The 25,085-nt window shown below is 39.8% G+C and overlaps 2 protein-coding genes and 1 non-coding gene across 6 annotated transcripts; 2 read left to right on the top strand and 1 right to left on the bottom strand.

Moving 5' to 3' along the window:
• The first annotated feature begins 899 nt into the window (after nt 1-899).
• Nucleotides 900-11,334, top strand: LOC131106256 (casein kinase II subunit alpha-like). Of its 3 annotated transcripts, none has more exons than XM_058055158.2 (14): nt 900-1,020; nt 3,216-3,491; nt 3,567-3,678; nt 3,783-3,884; nt 4,221-4,271; nt 4,533-4,592; nt 4,676-4,759; nt 5,878-5,988; nt 6,785-6,886; nt 7,953-8,053; nt 8,194-8,342; nt 8,571-8,663; nt 10,087-10,227; nt 11,102-11,334. In XM_058055158.2, the coding sequence occupies exons 2-13, from the start codon at nt 3,391-3,393 to the stop codon at nt 10,203-10,205; spliced, it is 1,185 nt and encodes a 394-aa protein (XP_057911141.1). In that variant the 5' UTR covers nt 900-1,020; nt 3,216-3,390; the 3' UTR covers nt 10,206-10,227; nt 11,102-11,334. The 3 variants fall into 3 exon arrangements, with proteins under 3 accessions (XP_057911141.1, XP_057911138.1, XP_057911140.1); XM_058055155.2 differs by lacking the exon at nt 900-1,020 and adding an exon at nt 1,304-1,452; XM_058055157.2 differs by lacking the exon at nt 900-1,020 and adding an exon at nt 1,304-1,452 and having other exon boundaries at nt 10,306-11,334.
• On the top strand, nt 4,313-4,448 carry LOC131106665 (small nucleolar RNA SNORA57). The gene has a single exon (XR_009120112.2). It is a non-coding gene; the product is annotated as a small nucleolar RNA SNORA57 (small nucleolar RNA).
• A 1,289-nt stretch (nt 11,335-12,623) lies between the features above and the next one.
• slc2a10 (solute carrier family 2 member 10) lies at nt 12,624-24,601 on the bottom strand. Of its 2 annotated transcripts, XM_058055153.2 has the most exons (7): nt 24,441-24,601; nt 21,387-21,477; nt 21,231-21,304; nt 15,964-17,166; nt 15,429-15,551; nt 14,294-14,429; nt 12,624-14,233 (listed from the first exon to the last, which is right to left on the bottom strand). In XM_058055153.2, exons 3-7 carry the CDS (start codon nt 21,232-21,234, stop codon nt 14,143-14,145), a joined length of 1,557 nt encoding a protein of 518 aa, XP_057911136.2. In that variant the 5' UTR covers nt 21,235-21,304; nt 21,387-21,477; nt 24,441-24,601; the 3' UTR covers nt 12,624-14,142. The 2 variants fall into 2 exon arrangements, with proteins under 2 accessions (XP_057911136.2, XP_078654542.1); XM_078798416.1 differs by lacking the exon at nt 15,429-15,551.
• Between the last annotated feature and the right edge of the window lie 484 nt (nt 24,602-25,085).

Here is a 25,085-nt window from a genome sequence, read left to right as displayed (position 1 = left end):
CATTAATATGTATAGTAGTATTCTTCTTCCTTGAACACAAACAATGAACATACAAAGAGTATATACATACAAAAGTGGCAACAATTTCAAGCAAATTCCAGAATAAAGACAAAGCAGGTTATTGTAGAAGACAAAAGGGACAAAATAAAGGCAGATGATAAATAAAAGGCAATTAAAGTAGCAAAATACAAACAAGGGGAGAAAAAAATAAAAATAAGCAAATAACTTAACAAGGGGTTCCCATTAGGTTCAAAACACTAATTGTGTCTGATAGTTGCACAGCTTGTTTTTTTGTCTATAAATTGAAAAGAAGTAGCAGAGGTGGGGAAGGATGGAGTGATTCTCAAAAATCAGCATTCATGAATACATTTTTTCCCATAATATTGATCACATTCAACAAATTTTCATGTTTTTTTTCTTTTCCTGAATGTACCAAAAATAATGTCTTTAACTGAGAATGTTGGTGGATATCCTTCTTTTTATATATAACACATAATCAAACGTAGGAGTCAAATTCCTACTGTGGTAACACATTCACACAGTAACACACAATCAACAAGTTTTGGTCCATGTTAGAGTCGACTGCCCTCTTTTGGACAAACGTAAAACTGCAAGGTAAATATTTTATTTCACAATAAAGACGGAACTGCAAGGTAAATGTTTTATTTCACAATAAAGACGGGACGAATTCAACAGTACTTTTTGAATTTCGTGGCTAATGAAATTGTGGTCCAATACATTTATTTAGCAGTGTAGGTCGTCATATGCATGCTATGCTAACGTTTTATACTCACATTCTTTATAAAGCGTCTTTGTAATATTTTGATTATACCTGACTGCCTTCGGTGTATTTTTTTTTATTTTGAAGGTCGTACTTTCCAGGCGATAGGATGTAGTATGCCGATGTCACTGAGCAGACCGGAAGCTGTGCTGCTCCGACTGAACTGGAGAGGATTTTTTTATGAAAGTAAAAATACAGTAGACTATTATATTAAACCGGAAGGGCACCTGGAAATTAAGGTAAAATTATGCAGTTTCCTGGTGGAAACGGGAGGGTTTACATCCTTGTATCCTTGTCCACAGTCTTACATTTGATCTTCTTACACGCTGAGTAAAATATTAGCACAGTGACATATAGTTGCGCAACATTCACAGCCTTAACGAGTTATAACTTATTACGCACTCACAAAAGCCGAAAGAAACAAAAAGTTGTAACGTAAGTATACTATTGCGGTTTGGAAGCGAAACGGCTTCCGCGTTTGACGCGCATGTCCCTCTTCGACATCCGTTTTAGTCCTCGGTGACGTAGAGGCAGGGGTCCGCCATATTGTCTCTGATACAGCAGAAATCTCGCACTTGTGCAGAGATACCGGCAACGGTTCGACATTTGGCTTTACGGATTGACGACTGATCTTCTGGGGAAATATTTCAGTCGTCATATTGTTCACGGGGGTAATTATGCAGTGTATCAGTTGATAATGTTAAGTCGGCAACCGTGCCTGGCGAAACAAATAAGCTTTACCACTTGCTAAGGTTAGCATGCTAACATGAAGGGTCCGCCCAACACGGATGAGTTATCTATACCTTCTGTCGGCTACAGCATTAGGTTTCTCGCTCATGGTTTCCCATTAATTGTCAAATGTTTATCATCGGAGTTAGTGTCTTTTAAGTGGCTCCTTTATGTGCTATCAGGAGTCAAAGCCCTTAAATTCTACACACACCGGGTTACTTTGAACCACACAATGCTAATTAAAAAAAAATACTATGTATAGCGACGTTACAAATACCAAAAATTGAAATTTGTAAATTGTTTTTAATTAATTGTATTTGATAGAGCATGACCTGAACTTTAATTTGATAACTCATTCACGTCTCTACCCAAATATCAAAGAAGTTAGAGCATATTTTATGCCGGAAAATAGTGCCTTTTACCTCAATTGCTTGAACATTGAGTCAAGGCTAAAGCCTAAATATATAATTTAGTCTGTTAAAATCTGTTTCAAACATCAACAGAGATTTACATCGTTTTGATAATCAAAAAGTCCATGGAAGAAAGTCAAGTGTCAAACGCCTCACACACAGCAGTCAATATGCGATGATGAAGTCTGACAGTGAGCATGCGCGCTGTGTAGGAGAGTCCCTAAAAATGCATTTTCTTTTTCTGATATTAGGTGTATTTTCATTCATTCATTTCATTGGATTTATATCAACTGTTGGACCCCAACCAGTCAATTTGTGCTTTGAAAATTAGTACAACTAAAATCCTTTCATATTCATGGAATAGAGCAGTGGAAAAATATAAAAGGTATATGCAAGATTAATTTACTTTTATATCTCTCTGCTGATGAACATTAATTAAATTAAATTTTGTCCGGATATAGTACATGGTCGCGTTTGCATTGTGGTTAGTGTGAAAGGTACTACAAAGTGGACTGCTGCACTGCAGTGTGCGGCATAAACAGCACATTAAAAATATCACACTTGACTTTCTTCCCTGTTCTTATCAAAACATGTAAATGAATACTCTGATTTTTAAAACAGATTTTCCCAGCCTAAATAATTACATATTTTGTAGCGCAGTTGTCCGTGAGTCGATCACAGCTTTTGTCTTGGCTCTGTGTTAAAGGGGACCTATTATGCTAATTATTGAGTTGTGGACTCCTATATAGCAGCTACACACGATAATACGCACAGAAAGCTTTCTAGATCTTCCAGATTCTGCACCGCTTTCTGCAGTGTTTCCAAGGACTTCCTGCTTCTGACCCAAAATGGTCTGTTTAATTTGCTCCACTCCAGCCTACTCCTCTAGGTACGCCCACTCCGCTGTGAATGGTCGCGCTCCCGATGACTTCCAGATATGTAGGTCCTCGTTTACCGAGTTCAGTTAATCTGAAGTCTGGCTCACATAGACGTCAGTAGAACTCTGTGTTACAAAAACTCAGTAAAACTGAGCGTGGAGAGCCACCCAAACCTTTCATGGCTCACTTCCAAATGCGTAAACCTTATTATCTGATGCTTTGGCATCGTTTAACTCAAGAGTACCACATTGTAACAACATGTGGAAAAAGCATAATGGATCCACTTTAAGGCAAAGGAGACCAAAGGCACTATTTTGTTGCATTGTTATCATGTCATATTGATCAGTACTGTAGCAAATGGCACACTGACCTAATTGCCTGATGGAGAATTTAATTCATTTTCTCTCTCTTTTTAAGCCAAAAATACCGTGCCCCTGGTGCCCCCTCCCTCGTCCTTAAGTAGCCCCTCCCCAGACCCCTGCCCTGTCTGAATCAAACACCCCCCCAACCTTCCCTCTTTCCCCTCCCTTTCACCCTCCCATCTTCCTTCCGCTGCTGTACAAAGCCATCACTCACTGCCAAACTGTCGGACATGTCAGGACCCGTGCCAAGCCGGGCCAGAGTGTACAATGAGGTCAACACTCACCGGCCGAGGGAGTACTGGGATTATGAGTCCCATGTAGTGGAGTGGGGGTAAGATTCTTCTTTTGTAATATTTCTACACCAGGTTCCAACTTGTCTGATGTTTGAGTGCCAATGTATTCCCAGGAACCAAGATGACTTTCAGCTGGTGAGAAAGCTGGGCCGCGGCAAATATAGTGAAGTCTTTGAGGCCATCAACATCACCAACAATGAGAAGGTGGTTGTCAAGATCCTCAAGGTAAATCCATGACATGATGTGTTAATGTGTGTTAATGAGCGTTTGATCAGTTTTGGATTTTGTCAGATCAACACAGTAACGTTCATCTGTTTGTGTTACGTCAGCCTGTGAAGAAAAAGAAAATCAAGCGTGAGATCAAGATATTGGAAAATCTACGAGGAGGCCCTAATATCATCTCCCTCATTGACATTGTGAAAGACCCTGTTGTAAGTATATCATTTTAGGTTCTTGGTAGACGCTCCCAATAATTTTTAAATGGAAAGTGCATTTATGTTGGTGTGGCCATAGCTCAATACTTTTTTGATGGCAGTATGTACCTGAATGCCTACTCAGGTATATATTATGTTAAATTATGTGTTAAATTATTGTTTTTATTTTATTTTATATTGACAAGTCAAATAAAGATACTTTCCGATAGAATACCTTGTCCTTTATTTACCGAATAGTTTTGTTATTTACACTTTTTTATGTATATATGCATTTAGAAGCCTTGTCACTTATTGTCTCTGCAGTATTGTGAATACATCACTGTTGTTTTTCAGTCTCGGACACCTGCCTTGGTATTTGAACATGTGAACAACACAGACTTCAAGGTGAGGCCTTAGTTTTTGTGACATGATTACTAAGTGTAAACCCTCCTTTCTTGGCACTTTTGCTTCTGTTGGTATGCATATGTGTATGTGATGGAGGAATATTAACGTCCAGTGCTATGTCTTCGGTGCCAGAATGTGAACAGTCTTCTGGTCCTATCCTCAATCACTGGCACATTCTAAGCATGCTTATATTCTACTGATCATACTGATGATGATGATTCCGAATACGGGTCACTTTGATGACTTTGTTTTGGTTCTCAGCAATTGTACCAAACTCTGGCAGATTTTGACATCCGATTGTATATGTATGAGATTCTCAAGGTGAGTCCATCTTGGGTCATTTGCCATACACATTTTATTTCTTTCCAGCTTTCTATAAGTTGCTGTTTGGTTCTTGTCTATAGGCCTTGGACTATTGCCATAGTATGGGAATAATGCATCGAGATGTCAAGCCTCATAATGTGATGATCGATCACGAACACCGCAAGGTAAGTGCTTTAAGTTTTTAAGAGTTTATTTCAATTTTGAAATTACTTTTTATAAATGTTGTAGCTTGAAAATGGTCTAAGATGAAGGCATACTTTAAATAAAAAAAAAAAACATCAGTATTATAAGTTTGTGATTGGAGTAAATATGCTAATCTAATGCGCACAGTATGATGTCACCAGGCTCAGAATTTGTCCGATCCATGTCTCCACGATACCATCTCATCAAAATGGTATTCTGAGGTCTAATCTATTAATTCGCAGTGTGTTTTTTTTTTTTTGTCGCGGACTCTCTCACTAGCGCCTACTACGATACTAGTGCCTCTGCAGCGATCCCCACATGTTTTTTTTTAAATACAATAAAAAAAATAAATAAAAATAATGGGCCATAATTAAAAAATGTACATCAATTTACATTTGGCGTTGTTTTTTTGTTTTTTTTCCCATTGCACCTGAAATTTGGCCCGGCAGTTGGGGACCCCTGCCTTACAGTATGCTTGCATATGATTTTTTTCCATGCATCCATTTTCTATGCATCCTATCCTATCCTCACTTGGGTCCCGTGGGTATGCTGGAGCCTATCCCAGCTGTCTTTGAGTGAGAGGCTGGACTAGTTGCCAGCCAATCACAGGGCACATCTAGACAAACAACCATTCACACTCACATTCATACCTATGGACAATTTGGAGCTGCCAATTTACCTAGCATCCCCTGACTGTGTGGCCTACATGCTAGGACACCGTGCGGCCTAGTATAGAATTGGCTTATTTACACGCTAACCACTAGGACACCGTGCGGCCTAGTATAGAATTGGCTTATTTTATAATGTAAGATTTTCTACATGATGTAACCATAGAATCAAATGGTATCACATTGTTGGAACTTGTATCGCTTGTACATTTTATGGAATTGTTATGTTTTTAAAATACATTGTTTTTGAATAGTATAACCTTTGTATCTATCTAGGTGCATATAAAATTGTCCATCACAAAGAGATTCACAACCCTGACATATGCATTGTACCATTACAATCCCTTCAAACTAAGCTAACCTGTTTCTTGTACAATACCCACACGCTTGTATTTTGTTGTCACTAATAGGTGAATGTTTCTTGTGTGTAGCTACGTCTTATCGACTGGGGCCTGGCAGAATTTTACCACCCAGGACAGGAGTACAATGTCAGGGTTGCATCACGATACTTCAAAGGGCCCGAGCTCTTGGTGGACTATCAGGTAAAACTCTTCAAGGATGGTACTTTGTGTAAACATTGGATTACCTGTTGGTGACTCCAGATGTAGATGTTATAGATGTGTGACCACAGCAGGCTTTTTAAGGCACTGTCCATTTAAAGCACTCTTTACTTCTGATCAACACAGTTTGGTCAAAGATGGAAACAGGCAATTCATGTAAAGAGGCCTGTCACGATAATTGCACAAGCAATAAAAACAAAGTCGATAAATCTGCCGGCTTCAATAAATCGACATGTGCATACATAGTGTTTTTTTTCTTAACCTCTCTCTCTCAGGCAGGATGACAAGAGGGTTCACTCTGCATGTATCTGTTGGTGTTGGTGCTACAGTGGAATGAACAGAGAGAGAGTGAACCCTCCTGTCCTCTCCTACAACACTTGCACTGATAACATGTAATAGTTGCAGTATCTTGCCCTATTTTCATTATTTAAAACACTGCTGAAACGCATTTTTCTGCGCATTGATACACATACCTATCCAAGTTCTGTCAACAGCCGCAACAACACTTATGTCTGCCCTCATTGGATGGCTGTGTGGTCCAGCACAAGATGTGTACTCCAGTCCTTTTCATTTTTATTATTTCAGTCTGGAAAAGGTTAAAGCCCTTCCCAAGCTTTGGGACTCCAGCCAACCACAGTAAGAGCCATTAACCACTAATGGCCAAAAACATGTAAGAAATAGGGAGAATATCCACTTTTAGAAAATACAACACTTGCACTGTAAGACTCATCAAATGCTGAACTGCATTCAGAGCTACAACAAGATTTGTGTCTTTCAGATGTATGACTACAGTCTGGATATGTGGAGCTTGGGATGTATGTTGGCCAGCATGATCTTCAGGAAAGAGCCTTTCTTCCATGGCCATGACAACTATGACCAGGTATTCACACTCGGCCCCCGTCTGCATGGAACACGTTTGGTGGGTTTAAAAAAAATGGTGTGATCGGCAATAGTCCCGTTCAAATGGGAGCTGGGTCACTTGGGTGAAAAGGATGTAATACTTACAATGGTGCTGTAAACAGACTATAATGGAAGAAAAAACGCTTGTCTAGACTTGCGATGAAGTCTGTAGAAAGTAATAAGTGATATAACTTGTAATTTTAGGAGGAAATTCCAATTTTCACTTTTAAAGTTGAAATGTTAAAGAAAAAAAATATGTTTTAATTATAATATTGTAAGAAACAAAATGAAGTTGTCCTTTTTGGAAAATGAGGTTGGGGGAAGTTATATTATGGGAATAAATTGTAAATATTAGAGAATAATATGAGAAGAAAATTAAGTAAAATAATTTAAAAATATTTCAATAATAAAAAAATAAATTAAAAACAAAAAAATTGGGGAAAAAGACAATTCATACTGTACTAATATGCTATGTCACATAGGTGAGATTAGTTTCTTTCTGTTACACTGTGTGTGTGTGTGTGTGTGTGTATGTATACACACACACACACAGGGTCAGGCAAAATGATCTGACACATTTGTAGGTTAAATAAAAGGCATATAAAGTAAAGAAACAAAGAAGAGTTTTTATTTTCATCAGTTCTGGGGGTGCAATGTCGGCCGGTTGATTTTCCTTTCAATGCAGATCCAGTAGCTCTGAAGTTGGTAATCCATAACAAGATCGTGTTTTGAGCTGGTACGAGATCATGTCTACCAAGATTCAAGTGCAAACGGAACGCTTGTTGTGTTGCAGTTACGGATTTGTTTGATTTGATTTGTTTCCACAATAAAAGCTCACCAGTCCAATTCATGGCAGCAACAGAAACAAAAAACAATGGCATTATAAAGAAAGCAAAATGGCATTTTATGTACTTTTCAAAAATAAAAACACTTGTTTCTTTACTTTATTTGCCTTTTATTTAACCTACAAATGTGTCAGATCATTTTGCCTGACTCTGTGTGAGTGAGTGTGTGTGTGATGACTAATGAGTTTGTTTTTTTTCTAGCTGGTGAGAATAGCCAAGGTTTTAGGCACAGAAGACCTTTACGATTACATCGATAAATACAACATTGAGCTAGAACCTCGCTTCAATGATATACTTGGAAGGTAAGTTGCTAGCTAAAACCACTTGACTACCTCAGAAAATGTTTGAAGAAGAGCTTAGAAATCCTTGTGCATCTTTTCCAGCAAGGCAACGATGATATGACAAAAGCATATCTTCTTTCCTATTTGTTGTTGTCCTCCAGGCATTCTCGTAAGCGGTGGGAGCGCTTCGTCCATAGTGAAAACCAGCACCTAGTCAGCCCTGAGGCTCTGGATTTCCTGGATAAGCTGCTGCGCTACGATCACCAGGCCCGGCTGACTGCCCGCGAGGCCATGGATCACCCCTACTTCTGTAAGCTCATCATTCATCATTGGGCGGAGTCCCTGCAAGGAGCTTGTATGTCTTAGTGTCTTAATACTTTTCAAGCACTAGCCAAAGACTGCACTGCACTTCCTGTCTCCCTGTACCAAACTCAATATTTGATACTGAAAAATGTGATTACAAATACATGCACAGTAAATAGACAGCATCCTTGGACTTGTTTGAAATAGAAAGTAATTGTTTTGTTTGCTTTGGTAGTCCCCATTCTGAAGGAGCAGTCTCGCAGTGGAGCCGGAGCTGCCAACCTAGCCAGTGGGAACCCAGCCGTTAGCACGGCCAACATCATCACTGGTGAGAACACAAGCTCTAATGTCAAATGACATCCCATCATCATGCTGACCAAATGTTATCAGACTCTTTTGACACAATTAGTGTCTTTTTCTGCTTGTTCTGTGTGACAAATTACTAAGTGTTCATGCCTAACATACAAATAGGAAATGATTGAGGTCCATTGAGTCAGTTCAGCAGCTGGTAACCAGCACATCCTGGGAGGACGTTCTCATCACAAACTCATGCATGTAGTATCATCACTGCCATGCTTCCTCTTGTAAAGTATTAGCCATAACCACCTCCTCGCATAACACTACTAGACATTCTCCATATTGTCTTTCTTACCCATATTGTCCCGCACTTCATTACCAACACACAGGCAGCATCTCTTTCCTCCAATTAATGTTACGTAATTAATGAACACATTAGGGGTGTCCTAATACAACTGTTTCACTTCTGTTGCAGTCCCAATATTGCAGCCTTGAATATCAACTGATCCCAATATCTATATAATGTAATATCAACGTACAATTACGAGGGAAAACTCCACATGTTCTATCCACATGTAGTGACGGCTAGGACAATATAGTCAGGTTCCGGATGCTCGATGAAGCGTTTAAACTGAGGCTGTCAAATTACAGTAAAGTCTCGTTATATCGATATCGGTTAAAACGAATTACTACTTATTACAATACTATTTTCATTTCCCGCCAAATTTCTAGTCTTTTATGATATAATTAGTTCCGTTAGTACGATACCCGGTTATTATGATAATCTGGTTACTACGATGCCCTTTTCATCTCCCGCCAGCCAATTTGGTCTGCTTATATCGATACAAAAGCAGCTTAAATCAATCTTTGCTTAAGGATTTCAATACCAAAAAAGAACACAGCGAACGGCTGCTTCCAGTCAACTTTATTTTTCACACTTCCACCACCAGAGTGCAGCACACACAGCGGAAAACACCCGTCCCTCGCGCCTACCCCTCCGGGTGGCAACACCTTCCCTATCGATAGTTCCGGGGTGAATTATGTCCCGGTAACCGGTAATCACTACAGCATAAGTTTATTTTTATTTACTGTAGTACAAAATTTATTGTAGTACAAAAGCATGCTAGATACGCAATCCATGAACTCAAGGAGAAAATTACATGCCATATCAAAGATCCGCCCACTTTTAATGCAGTTCGGCGCAGGATCGGATATATGGATAGTCCGGTTATATCAGTATTTTTTCCGACTCCCGAGAATATCGATATAACAAGACTTTACTGTATTAAAAAGATCAGATTAATCGCAGTTTTTAAATTCATTAATCAACCATTAGCAACTCGCAGAAATCTACTTACCCATTTGACTGTATTTATTGACTAACAACACAAAGAGGGACTGATATGAATAAAAGCACAGTAGGAGTTGAGTAATGACTGCTTCTTGTCCTCCAGGTATTTCTGCCTTGCCAGCTTCCACTGCCCTGGGTCCACTGACTGGATCACCTGTGCTGTCTGCCCCTCCCAATGCTCTCAGCTCCTCTGTGTCCACCGCCCCTGGGGCACCACAGTGACCCTCCTCACATCTGCATCCATGTAGGTTTAACACCTCACTTTTTACATGAATGATGATAACATTTCCTTCTACTACAAATTATGTACTCCAATTCATAGGTGCAGTATCGCTAGCACCTATGCTTATGTCCACAACCAACTCAAGTCCTGGTCCACCATGTTCTCATTACTACAAAGGTCGACACGAGCATATATAGTGATCGCTTTAGTCGACATAACGTGACACCATTTATGAAAAATGGTTGTTAATGTCAAGTATTGTATTAGTATTGTCATCAGTATCACTAATACTGTCTAGTGACACAACATTAAAACATGACACACACACTTACTGTTGAGTGCAAAGTAAAAATAATCCATATAAACCTGGATTCTACCACATTTATGTTTGCTTTTGTTGTCAAGACATGACCACAGCAGAGCATAGATGTTTATATACTGACGTGTCCTATGAAAACACAAAAATAAAACCATGACAACAAACTGCAAAAAAAAAATCTTGAATCATCACACAATGTTCCTATGTCTCAGGACGACTGTATATGCCAAAGGGCTTCCACTGTGCTGCTAACATTATCGTGAGCATGTATGGAGTCCAGTGGGTCATTTTCCCACACATATGCTGCTTCAATGACTCCCAAGACGTAACCAAAGTTGACTCCATGAACTGGAAGGCAGAAGAGAACAAAGCTGCCTTTGTTGTATACCAGAAAAATAACCCACATAGTTTTCCATCACAATAACCCATCAACCTTGTTAGCATAGTCCCACTGTTTGGAAGCTGTGTTGACTCCGCTAAGGATGGACACTGATTCTAAATTGAGTAGGCCATCATTATTAGTCTGCATGAAACCTTTACAAGGCGAACCTTGATTGTAACAATCATTCTTGGCAGGTGACTGGAAGGAAAAGGGAGCCTCCCTGACGAGCAACATTGATGTTGAATAGCACTTGAAGGCCGTGTGTACGTTTCCCAGCCTGATGTACATCTTTTTGTAAACATGTCAAATGCAAATAAACCCTAAACCTTGAGCGCAGTCCCTATACCATGTATATATTTGTATGTCCTTATGTAAGAGACCAGCGTTTGCAAAGATTTGTGTAAATAAAGCCTTTTATTTATCAGCTGCTTGTCAATTCAAATTCTTTTTGCAAGCATTCTTCATTTTACATTTCTACACGCTCCAAGGTAAACATTGTACACTTCAAATGGGACATAAATTTTTCACCTTTTAAGAGCATAGCAATGAAGTCAAATGTTTCCAGCAATATATATATATAAATATATATATATACACAATATATATACTCCAGCACAATACAGCAGTGGTGCAGTAATTACCATATTGGAAGAAAACACAGAAAAATATTTATTTGACCCCCTGCTGATGTAAACTTAACTATGAACAAAAGTTTTTATTCTAAACTTTATTTAAATACACAGAATGCACAAAATTCAATTAAAAACAAGGTAAATACAGTGAGTAAAAATATTTGATCCTTTGCTGATTTTGTTGGTTTGCCCACTAATACAGAATTGATCATTCTATACTTTTGAAGGGTGATGTATGAAAATATATTTAAATTAATTTGTTTTTCATTGAGGGGAATAAATATTTGACCCCATGGTATGCATTTGGAATTCTGGCTTTCACACACCTGTTAAACACTCCCAATCAACCTGTTAACAGTGTGAACAGGTGTCTTCCATACATGTGATTAGTAAATTATTGGTGATTACAAATAAATCTTACTAAAACGGGTGTCTTCCATACATGTGATTTGCAGGGGTGTCACTAGGTTCTGAGGACGGGGGTAGGGGACTTAGCCCCCCGGAGATGCACAGGATATAAATGAATGTAGTAGACATTAGGAAATCCCAAAAACAAATAACGAACAAGAACCAGGATATAACTTTCCCACTTTTGGACAGATTTAGTAGCGATACTCAATTGTTTTAGGCCACCATTACATTTACACAAGTACACACAATCTACACTGCAAAACCGCTGCTCAAGCTCTGCAACCATTCTTACCAGTGGACAGTGATCAATTATATGATAATTATTATTAAACCGACAAAATCAGCAAGGGAACAAATACTTTTACTATCAAATAAGTGCAATATTGGATGTCAATATAAAAGGTGGTTTGCTGATGGAAAAAGCTTGTTGGCAAACACAGAGGTCAAACTCTCCCCACATCAAAAATAATGTTGTTTTGTTGCCAAATATAGCCTCTTGATAAAAAAAAGGCTTAAATAAGCAACTGTTATGTATTTTTGGCCTGAATGCAAAATTTTCAAGCTAAAAGTCAATGAAGTAAAATACAAATACTGCACAAGGCATTCAAAGACTTACTAATATGTAGTATTCTACATTGGTCATTTGGTGTCAGTAATGTAATACTAATGTGTCTTATTTTCCTCTGGGGTGCTAGGATTGAAGGGACGAATGCAGAAGACAGGGTTGGATGGAGGAGATTGATTTGCTGAAGGGAAAAGCTCATTTGCAGGGACATGGGGAACTGGGAACAGAATCATGTGATGTTTTCCTCGGTAACATGATGCATGTTGAAATAAAATTAACCATTACCATTTATAAATAAGGACGATTCACATTTACATGACATATGGCGAGCTAAAGATGCATACCTGCATTGTCCTGTATAAAAACAACTGACTGAAAAAGTGAAGTAGATCAAAAGATCATCAAAATCTACAAATGCCAAGATCTAAGAAAGTACAATCTGGTTCCAGTGAATCACAGTGAGAGCCATGAGAGAGCCACAAATGGCCAAAACATGGACCGGTGTTGAACGATTTCCAGGTTTCAATGACTCATCCATAGGTCACAAAAGACCCCACAACAACAACCAAAGAATTGTAGGTCTCACTTGCTGTCATTTAAGGTCAGTGTTAAGACTCCACCATTGTCCATAGTTATGAATGTGAGTGTGCTAGCGACCAGTCCAGGTCCCAGTCACCCAAGTGAGGATAAGCGCATAGAAAATGAATGAATGGATGGATGGATGGATGGATGGATGGAAAGAAAACAAGAAATTCAAGTTGAGTCTTGTTTAGTTGCAAGGAAGTATGCTAAGATGAAGGCTGAGCTCAGCTATTATATAAGTTTCTATTGAACTTTCCAAGAGTTGTGTTGATCTTAAGTCTAGTTGTTTGCTTAAATCAACATGCTTTAGGCTATTAAACTAATTGTGTTTGTATTATTTAACATTTTTATGCAATGTTTTACCCTTTCACTGCAAATGACTATCGGCTCCAAAATTAAGACTTTGGACCCCCCCCGCCAATGTGGCTGAATGACAACAATTCTGCAAAGATGATTGAGCCAAAGCGCTATAAGAGACTCATTGCAAGATATTGTAAACGCTTGATTGCAGTTGTTGTTGTTGCTAATTGTGGCCCAACCAGTTATTAGGTTTATTCATTCATTCATTTTCTACCGCTTTTTCCTCACGAGGGTCGCGGGGGTGCTGGAGCCTATGGACTGGTCGTCAGCCAATCACAGGGCACATATAGACAAACAACCATTCACACTCACATTCATACCTATGGACAATTTGGAGTCGGCAATTAACCTAGCATGTTTTTGGAATGTGGGAGGAAACCGGAGTACCCGGAGAAAACCCACGCATGCACGGGGAGAACATGCAAACTCCACACAGAGATGGCTGAGGGTGGAATTGAACCCTGGTCTCCTAGCTGTGAGGTCTGTGCGCTAACCACTAGGATTTTTTTTCCTCCCTTAATAATAAAAAGTTTCATTTAAAAACTGCATTTTGTCTTCAGTTGTGTTGTGATTGACTAATATTTTAAAATAGTTTGATGACCTCAACCATTTAATCATCACCTCATGTCAGCCCACCTGCTGTGCTTGTTGTGAAAAGCTGGTGGATTCGTGATGCTCAAAAGATTCAAATGCTCTGTTGACAGCTGACTCTTTGGTAGCGGTGGCGAGAAGGCGTCGGTCTGATGAAGGTACAGCACACCGCATGGTGGTGAAACCTGCCGACACCGGGAGGTCAGCGTGGTTGGTGTCTGTGTTTAGAAAGATGAATAATGTACCTGTTCATACGCAGCTCCTTGTCGATCTCATCCAGCGTCTTGCCTTTGGTTTCTGGTAGCAGGAAGTAGAAGAAGACTGAAGCCACCAGCGAGGTCGCCCCGTACATGAGGAACGTTCCACCCAGACCCGCTGCATCTGTTCAACACAAATCACCTCCAAATGTATAATCTACCAAAATAGTATACTATAATATACTATAAAAAAGTACATTATCAGGAAATATGGTAATATAATAATAATATACATAAAAATATATGTTTTAAATTGAATAATAGCATATAGGCATTTACCTGTGAGTTCATATAATATATAATAATAAAGCATACATTCATTCATTCATTCATTTTCTACCGCTTTTTCCTCACGAGGGTCGTGGGGGGTGCTGGAGCCTATCCCAGCTGTCTTTGGGCAAGAGGCAGGGTACACCCTGGACTGGTCGCCAGCCAATCACAGGGCACATATAGACAAACAACCATTCACACTCACATTCATACCTATGGACAATTTGGAGTCGCCAATTAACCTAGCATGTTTTTGGAATGTGGGAGGAAACCGGAGTACCCGGAGAAAACCCACGCACGGAGAGAACATGCAAACTCCACACAGAGATGGCCGAGGGTGGAATTGAACCCTGGTCTCCTAGCTGTGAGTTCTGCGCGCTAACCACTAGAACGCTGTGCCGCCTCAAGCATACATTAAATAATGAATTACTATTAAATTGAAAAGAAAATGTAAACAAATATTTATAAGAAACATGAACAATACAGTGGTTAGCGCACAGACCAGGGTTCAATTCCACCCTCAGCCATCTCTTTGTGGCCTTTGCATGTTCTCCCCGTGCCTGCGTGGGTTTTCTCCGGGTACTCCGGTTTCCTCCCACATTCCAAAAACATGCTAGGTTAATTGGCGACTCCAAATTGTCCATAGGTATGAATGTGAGTGTGAATGGTTGTTTGTCTATATGTGCCCTGTGATTGGCTGGCCACCAGTCCAGGGTGTACCCCGCCTCTCGCCCGAAGACGGCTGGGATAGGCTCCGGCATGCCCGCGACCCTCGTGAGGATAAGCAGTAGAATATGAATTGAAATGAATGAATGAACAATGCAGCACACAGCTTGTGCTAGCAAACGCCTACTGAAAACATCCAAGAAGGTGAAGGCAACCAAGAGGTGGGCACTCCAGTTGAAGCAGCTGGTGAGTGCGAATGCTCTTCCTCTCACAGGAGCAGGAAAGATCTCACTGAGGAGGAGCCACGTCACTGCAACACACACAAACACAAAAACTAAATTATGCTGGAATGTCCTGGACTTGATGACAGCTGCCACCAGAATTCTGGTATTACTATTGCAAACATCATAGGGTAAAAGGTAGGGTAAAACTGACCTATGAAATGACCTATTTTCTATTACTTTCCAGTTACTTTACACACATGCACAAGAAATGTAATGAAAGGATTCTCTGACCGGAATCTGTCTATAGTGTCCCAACTATAAAAGAACCACGCTTTGTTTGGGCAGTTCAGTTTAGTTTAGTTTGTTAAGCCAACTGTTTGGCTGTACCATAACCATGACGGTATATAACAGACAGATATTTTCATCAAAAACCACAACGGAAGTTCCCCTGTATGAGTGTGTGGACACGGCCTGCATAGTGGAGGTGAATAAACTTACTTGGTCCAAATCCAATGGAGTATGCAGCCACAACAGTCATCATGCACACAAGAATAATCCAGTTTACAACGTTTTGATGTGCACTAGGAGAAAGTTCCAGAGGTTTCAGTGTTTTTCGGTCACTAGAATATTGGAGTATGTTGTTCTCATCCAGTGTTGCGTTCAAAAGTGTTTGGTTTCCAAAGGGAAAATGAGATTGACCTGTTCTGTTGCCAATGGCGTGCTCCGTATTACAAGGGCCCTGAGTGTCCTTCAGTGACTGTCCACTGAGAAGTCCGATGGTTGTCAGACACAAGGCCATGACGCAGCATCCACTGATGAGCAAAGGTCTCCTGCCCACTCTGTCTGAAAAAAACATAGAGGTGAACGTAGCCACCACCTTGACCAGTCCGATGCCAACAGTGGCGAGCACTGCAGAGTCAGCATTCTGAAAGCCTGCTGAGTGAAAAATGGTGGATGCGTAAAAAAGAACGCTGGGCTGTCCTGTGAACTGCTGAAAAAGCACCAATCCCAGCCCGACGATGCTGCGGCTCCTCATGTTGTCTTTTTGCTGGAAAAGGGACATGATATCATACTCCGTCCTTTTGTTGGAGTCCCCTTCTTCTTGTGTATCCATGGAAGTAATCAGATCCTGACAGATACCTCTGTCAGTGTTGGATGGAAGGAAGCATATGGAGACCATCTGAATCATGGCTGGTACAACAGCTAAGCCAAACATCCATTTCCAGCCCATCTTCAAGTCAAACAGGATGTAGTTCATGGTGTAGGCTACAAGGATGCCCACAGTGATGCCAGCTTCATACAAGGTTACCAGGAAACCCCTCCGCTCAGGAGTGACCAGCTCCGACACAAAGATGCAGCAGGACATGGAGGACAGACACATGGAGACCCCCACTGTGAACCTGCCACACAGCAACGTCGGGTAGGAGCTGATGAGAAGAATAAGGCTCCCAGTTAGCATCAGGACATTACTGAGGAGGATGGACTTTCTGCGGCCGTAGCGGTCGATCAAGCCTCCTCCCACCAGAGAGGATAGTAGGCCGCCGATCAACAAAGAGCTGACCAGCGCCTCCTGCTGGATGCACGTGAGTCGGAACTGGGTCTTGAGCTGCAGCAAACCACCAGAGATGATGCCCAGTTCGTAACCAAAAAGCAGACCCCCCAGACTGGACACGGTGCTGGCCAACAGGAGCACAGAACACCCTAGAGATGATGGAGACATTGAGGAGGTTAAGATACTAAAGTTAGCCATATACGTTTCCAAAAAAAGTTTCACAATAATTACTTTACCTGCAAACTAATTACATTTATTAAAGAGTAGTTACGATACAAATTCCATTATTTTGGGGAGAAAGTAACACATATCTAATTCATTCATTCATTTTCTACCGCTTTTCCTCACAAGGGTCGCAGGGGGTGCTGGAGCCTATCCCAGCTGTCTTTGGGCGAGAGGCGGGGTACACCCTGGACTGGTCGCCAGCCAATCACAGGGCACATATAGACAAACAACCATTCACACTCACATTCATACCTATGGACAATTTGGAGTCGCCAATTAAACTAGCATGTTTTTGGAATGTGGGAGGAAACCGGAGTACCCGGAGAAAACCCACGCATGCACGGGGAGAACATGCAAACTCCACACAGAGATGGCTGAGGGTGGAATTGAACCCTGGTCTCCTAGCTGTGAGGTCTGCGCGCTAACTGTTGACCTTTTAAAAGGTGCTGGACCCCAGAACTATGCTATAGTAACTGCTATGTGGCGCCTATATCAATATACAGATGATACACTGCCCCCTATACACAGGAAAAACATCAACGGTAAGTTCAAACAAACCAATTTTAAAAAAACTGACAATTCAAAACAGTCAGCAGACAGAGCAGCATATGTCATGAATAATTTTCATAAAAGTGAAACACTAAACTTGGCAGTGTTTGAAAGTTTGAAACACTTAGCCCTTCCTCTACCATTCTTATCCACAAGTAGAGATAAGGGCTCTAGACATGTCATAAGAGAATAATCGAAAGTTCACCGCCAAATTTAAATTCATTTTTGAACACTTATTTTTCACATTTCAGGTCATATGGTGTTTTTCTTAAAGATTTATGACCGATTAATCGGCAGGTCAATTTAACCGGTCATTATAGAATGGATGTTTACATAAAAAATGATCTTTAGTCTCTCTGTCTTGTCCCCTTTTAAACGATGTACTGTCCCTTTGACAGGTGATACACAGCACTGTTTAGCAAAACAACCAGACATAAAAACAGTTTCTTTCCCCTGGCTGTCAAACTATTTAACACTTAATAACACACAGACAGCCCCCACAAACTGGCCTGTATCGATGTATTACTTTATTGTTTATCCATATTTATATTACCACCCACTGATATTTGCACCCATGAACACACTACATACAGTTTTGGAAGTAACACTGTCAAATTGTAATCTGGAACATTGTAAATGACAATTGTTATTATCTATAATATTATATGTCCAAATTTATTGTAGTGTTCTCATTCTTCTTATGTAAGCTGTACTATTGTTATACTTTGTAGTAAAGTGTAGAGTGATTCCTAGTACACAGCAAATAAAACTGATTCAGATTCAGTTTGTGGGGTTAAAACTAAAGCTGCTATACAATATGAACTGGAGGAATTATACCAGACTCACCAGTTGTACAGCAAATCAGTTCTGGGAAAATAAACATACAGTTCTTAAGTACTGCACAACTAAGCTGCCAAACAGGACAGGGTAAAAACAACAGAAAAATACCACAGACTTCAGTTGAGAAAATAGCAGTAGTAAGCCAGTGTACAAGACTCTACCATAGTACTGAGGCTGTTCCTGATGTGTTTTTCTATCATGTTGTTTTTTTAACCTCTTCAAAGTGCAAAACTTTTTTCCATCCATCCATTTTCTATGCCGCTTATCCTCACTAGGGTCGAAGGTATGCTTGAGCCAATCCACAAATGTCACAATAATAAGTTAAAGTCGCTGCTATCTCGTTGTCTTTACATGTACAAGGGTACATGGATGATTTTGCTATAAAAGTCAATATTTTGATGGTTATTGTAAATGTGGAAATGTACATGTTTACTACTGGATAGGAGTAAATGAAGCTGATTGTTCAGTTTTAGTGGTAGAGGAATAATAGCTTTCCAATACTGCTCAGTTCGTTACATTAATGTTTTCAATTCAATTCAAATGGACACTTTATTTATCCCAGAGGGGCAATTTAAAAGACACAAAGACCAGCATCCAGAATAAAAAGCAAGACAAGAACAAGAGAAACAACAGACAATAATGAGTGAGGAAATAATGAGGAAAACCAGACACAAATTATGCAACACACACACACACACACAGAAATAAATAATAAATATTTGCTTTGGTTTAGCATTTAGCTGACATTTCTGCGGTTATATGAATGTAGCAGGGCTCCAGTCTGCAACTACATGTTCACATTTTGTGTCTAAAATTTGAGACATTGTGATGAACGTTTTCATCTACCAGTAAATTTGACGTTTTGATTGAGTTATTATTGAATATTTTTTGTTGCTGACAAACGTCAGCCCGATAGTCGACAGGAATGTGCAAATGAAATGCAATGTGCAGGGTTGCCAAACAATGTTAACTCCAAAAGAAGAAAGGAGACAAACACCGAAGAAGAAGAAGGCGGGAAAGAGGGTGGTATTGGAGTTATAATGTATGCAAATTAATGTTATTTATTCCTTATGTGTTGTGTACAAAACAAACACAACCGAGGGCTTTTTTTAAAGATGACCACTGAAGGTGTTAAAGCGTGAAGGAACAACACACTTCCGGCCTTCACAATAAAGGTGCTGCATGTTACATTCTGTCAGACTGCACCAAATAAAAGTCTATAAATAATAAAAGTATAGTACTATATCAAATTAAAACCAAAAAATAAATACAGACAACGACTACATTCAAGTTTGTTTTCCAGAGACAAGATCTTTCAAGACCATCTTTGTTTGATGTAGACATATTGGACTCTAATTTCGTAGAGCTGTCCTGCGTTGCACCTACGCAGCACCAACACTGTGTGGCCAGCGCACTTTGCAAATTTTTTTGACATAATAACAGCATCAAAGCTCACCTTTATGCATTCACACACAACGTCAGCATTTGGACAAAGTTTTATGTAACTGTCATAAACACTAGGGAAACACTTGGAAACATAATGAAACAAACCTACATAATCATGCAAAAACTATGGGCTTTTCCATTAAAACTATAGCACTTATTTCCAAATTGATATGCATTTACATATTATTTGATGTAGTTATTTTTAAATACTGCTTTAAAAACATGTCTTTTAAGTTAGAGATCCATTGTGCTTCTAGTAAATAAAAGGTTAGTCTGGAGCCCTGTGTAGCATACAAGCGTTGCATAGCAGTTACCATAGCAACACAAATGCAACCACACTGTCCCATGTCCACTGCTTTTCAAAAGGTGAATTCATACATTTCCAATGATCCTTTGCAGCTCCCCATATCAAAGTGAATCTCTGATGTTGTTTGTTGATAGTAATGCTGATGAAACACAGTAATAGCTAAATGAAGCTTGTCGGTAAAAGTACTTCTATACATCCATACATTTTCTATGCCGCTTATCCTCACTATGGTGGTGGGGTTTTGCTGGAGCCTATCACAGCTGACTTCAGGTGAGAGGTGAAGTAAACGCTGGACTGGTATTTGCATACAGTATAACAATAATAAACACGGCGGCCGAGTGGTTAGCGCGCAGGCCTCACAGCTAGTAGACCAATTCCACCCTCGGTCATCTCTGTGTGGAATTTGTTCTCCCCGAGCATGCGTGGGCTTTCTCCGGGTACTCCGGTTTCCTCCCACATTTCAAAAACATGCTAGGTTAATTAGCGACTCCAAATTGTCCATAGGTATGAATGTGAGTGTGAATGGTTGTTTGTCTATATGTGCCCTGTGATTGGCTGACGACCAGTTCAGGGTGTACCCTGCCTCTCGCCCAAAAACAGCTGGGATAGGCTCCAGCACCCCTGCCACCCTTGTGAGGATAAGCGGGAGAAAATGAATGAATGAATGAACTTGTGATGCAGTTATTTTCCTTAAACTAACGCCATTATTAAACATCTGGGCTCTGCACTGGTTTGATGATAATGGAAATACATATACATATTAAATGAAAAAAAACATCATATAAAAATGATACAATATAATATCAAAATATCATATTACTGATTTAAAAAAAAAAGGTAATTTACCCATTTTTTTTCAGTTTACGAGTGCTCTTCGGCCATGTCAGAGGAATTCCGCTTCAGGTCTAAAAGGTCTTGCTCTGTAAAACAAATAACATACATGAAATTCAATGGCATATGGTCTGTGCTCTCCCGTTGTGCATCATGTCGGTCTGTGCTCACAGGAAAGATGAGAGAGCCCACAGGAGTGTGTGGCACCACTGTCACCGTGACAACCCCCTTGTTGATTGCTGTGATTTCATTACTGCATCCACTTCAGATGGAATCAGAAACATGGAAGACACAATTGCATTGACTTAGCGTCCTTGCATTTAAAAGCATACATACAAAAATAAAGCCATTCATCATGGTCCTGTACATGTCACAACACATGCTTGCTTCATTTAGATCAGGCTGGTTTTGGCTTTCTGAGAATTAGACTGTAAAAGACTTTTGTGGCATCATTCTACCATGGGTTTCTATCATGGTTTTCATTCTATCATACTTAAATATTATTACTATATTAGTGTCTGGAAAGCGTATCAAATAAAACAAACCGTAGACTGGCAGTATGCATGTGTTGTAATTGATATGTAGTATTCTTCACTGGTCACTATGTGTTACATGAAGATACAATAGCCACCGCAGGAAGTACTCGGTAATAATATGACTCCAGTGTCAAAAGGTGTGAGTCTTTTGTGCAAGCGTGCACCATATTCAGTCAGGAATTGTGTGCTATGTACAGTGAAGAAAATAAGTATTTGAACACCCTGATATTTTGCTATTTCTCCCACTTAGAAATCATGGAGGGGTCTGAAATTTTCATCGTAGGTGCATGTCCACTGTGAGAGAGATAAACTAAAAAGAAAAATCCAGAAATCACAATGCATGATTTTTTAACAATTTATTTGTGTGATACAGCTGCAAATAAGTATTTGAACACCTGAGAAAATGAATGTTAATATTTGGTACAGTAGCCTTTGTTTGCTATTACAGAGGTCAAACGTTTCCTGTAGTTTTTCACCAGGTTTGCACACACTGCAGGAGGGATCTTGGCCCACTCCTCCACACAGATCTTCTCTAGATCAGTCAGGTTTCTGGGCTGTCGCTGAGAAACACGGAGTTTGAGCTCCCTCCAAAGATTTTCGATTGGGTTCAGGTCTGGAGACTGGCTGGGCCATGCTAGAACCTTGATATGCTTCTTACGGAGCCACTCCTTGGTTTTCCTGGCTGTGTGCTTCGGGTCGTTGTCGTGTTGGAAGACCCAGCCACGACCCATCTTCAATGCTCTGACAGAGGGAAGGAGGTTGTTCCCCAAAATCTCACAATACACGGCCCCAGTCATCCTCTCTTTAATGCAGTGCACTCGTCCTGTCCCATGTGCAGAAAAACACCCCCAAAGCATGATGCTACCACCCCCATGCTTCACAGTAGGGATGGTGTTCTTCGGATTGTACTCTTCATTCTTCTTCCTCCAAACACGCTTATTGGAATTATGACCAAAAAGTTCTATTTTGGTCTCATCTGACCATAAAACTTTCTCCCATGACTCCTCTGTATCATCCAAATGGTCATATGCAAACTTAAGACGGGCCTTGACATGTGCTGGTTTAAGCAGGGGAACCTTTCGTGCCATGCATGATTTCACATCATGACGTCTTAGTGTATTACCTACAGTAACCTTGGAAACGGTGGTCCCAGCTCTTTTCAGGTCATTGACCAAGTCCTGTCGTGTAGTTCTGGGCTGATTCCTCACCTTTCTTAGAATCATTGAGACCCCACGAGGTGATATCTTGCATGGGGCTCCACTCCGATTGAGATTGACCGTCATGTTTAGCTTCTTCCATTTTCTAATGATAGCTCCAACAGTGGACCTTTTTTCACCAAGCTGCTTGGTAATTGCTCCGTAGCCCTTTCCAGCCTTGTGGAGGTGTACAATTTTGTCTCTGGTGTCTTTGGACAGCTCTTTGGTCTTCGCCATGTTACAAGTTAAAGTCTTACTGATTGTATGGGGTGGACAGGTGTCTTTATGCAGCTAACGACCTCAAACAGGTGCATCTGATTCAGGATGATACATGGAGTGCAGGTGGACTTCTAATGGGCAGACTAACAGGTCTTTCAGGGTCAGAATTCTAGATGATACACAGGTGTTCAAATACTTATTTGCAGCTGTATCACACAAATAAATTGTTAAAAAATCATGCATTGTGATTTCTGGATTTTTCTTTTTAGTTTATCTCTCTCACAGTGGACATGCACCTACGATGAAAATTTCAGACCCCTCCATGATTTCTAAGTGGGAGAAATAGCAAAATAGCAGGGTGTTCAAATACTTATTTTCTTCACTGTATGTAATCTAAGTGTAAACAGTGCACAAACTCGTCTTCATGATCTTCAGGCGTGCCATAAATAAATGACACACATTGTCACAGCAAATAATTATACAACAAGGACTAATTATATTATTTAGTGGATCTTGTTGTTTTTGTATATTGTCCACAAATTATTTTTTGTTGACTAACATGTTTCTTTTGTTTCCCTAAAATGTTTAAGCTGTTTTTTATTCTGATTCAAATCATGATCAACAAATTAAGGGGAAAATTATGCAATGATCTTGGAAAAATGCCAAGAAGTATCAGTGTATCGATTGAGTTCAAACTTTATATAATCGCCCACCTTTACTGTGGACCAAAAACAACAAAAGGTGAGGGCTCTTTTGATAGTTTACATTTTGTAAACAATATAAAAGTTTAAAAATATATATTATTTTAAATAAAAAATTTGCTTTTTTTACTACAAATATAATCTTTTTTTATTTTGTAGTGTTCATGTTGAAATGTATTTTTATAATGTGTCGCAGGCCAATAAAAAACAAACAGCGGGAACAAATGGCTGCACTCTGGACACCACTGCCGTAATTTGTTTTGGTCAGGCATGGAAACACGCGTACTGTACCTTTAAATGAAACTTCATACATTTAACTTTCAAAATCACCTTTTCTACTCAAATAGTAGTATAGTCAAGAAGTATTATGTTTTCGTCGTGTTCAGACCCGTTATTTCACCACTTGTGACGGTTTGTGCATCCAAAAAGTGCGAGCACACGCGCACACACACACACACACACACACACACACACACACACACACTGCGTCACATGGATCTAATAATGAAGAATTGAAGATCGAAATATTTCTTTCGGTTTGTAGAATATCGTAGGAAGGAGGTAATAACTTACCAGATGTTCATCCTGGCGTTCCAGGAAGTTCCTACGTGGCAGACGTGTCAAGTTGCAGAAAGAAGAACAGAAGAAAAGAAGGTTGCTAGGAAGGGAAAGAAAAAAAAAGATGTGATGTGACGTCACCACTGTCAGCAAACACAACAGGACATGAATTATGAATGTCCAGTTTTTCAGCAGTCCTGTACTTGGGTAAAAGTAAAGATACCGCCAAGAAAACTTTACAGTATTAAGATAAAAACTTTCAATCTTTTCCAATTGTACCGTCAAGTATCATAAATACAATAGTATAAAATGTAAAAAAAGTCGGTGTTGTTAAAGAGTAGTCAAGCTGAACTTTCTTATTTTTTAAGTCTTTGTTTATGTAACCATGAAATACAATTGTCACGTCGTTTTCTTAAGTTAACTCCTACCAATCTGGGCACAACACAACAAATTAACTGATACGCAATTTACTGAAAAACTTAAATCAAATAAATTCGTTTTCTGTGGTTGTCCGTGAATTTGGTGAAACCGGACGGAGAAACTGCAGGGTACCCCAGGCCGTAACTTCCTGTTTATATTGGCGCCTCACACAAACAACCAATCACGCACCTTCTTCTTTTTCGTCTTTGGCTTGTGATTGGCGGGCGGCATCAGTGTACT

The sequence above is a fragment of the Doryrhamphus excisus genome, linkage group LG18, assembly GCF_037039965.1.
Source record: "Doryrhamphus excisus strain RoL-2023G ecotype Guam linkage group LG18, RoL_Dexc_Guam_v1.1, whole genome shotgun sequence".
In the NCBI taxonomy this organism is placed as follows: Eukaryota; Metazoa; Chordata; class Actinopteri; order Syngnathiformes; family Syngnathidae; genus Doryrhamphus; species Doryrhamphus excisus.
This window is presented reverse-complemented; position numbering and strand designations above follow the sequence as displayed.

Bases quoted from the DNA above. Each gene is read 5' to 3' on its own strand.
- LOC131106256 (XM_058055158.2), top strand. From the start codon at position 3,391: ATGTCAGGACCCGTGCCAAGCCGGGCCAGAGTGTACAATGAGGTCAAC. The intron at 4,272-4,532 runs GTGAGGCCTTAG...TTTGGTTCTCAG, and splicing joins TGAACAACACAGACTTCAAG to CAATTGTACCAAACTCTGGC. The intron at 4,760-5,877 runs GTAAGTGCTTTA...TCTTGTGTGTAG, and splicing joins TCGATCACGAACACCGCAAG to CTACGTCTTATCGACTGGGG.
- slc2a10 (XM_058055153.2), bottom strand. The intron at 14,430-15,428 runs GTAGGCGTTTGC...TGTGTTGAACAG, and splicing joins CACCTTCTTGGATGTTTTCA to ATGCAGCGGGTCTGGGTGGA. The intron at 14,234-14,293 runs GTACATTATTCA...CGGTGTCGGCAG, and splicing joins AAGGAGCTGCGTATGAACAG to GTTTCACCACCATGCGGTGT.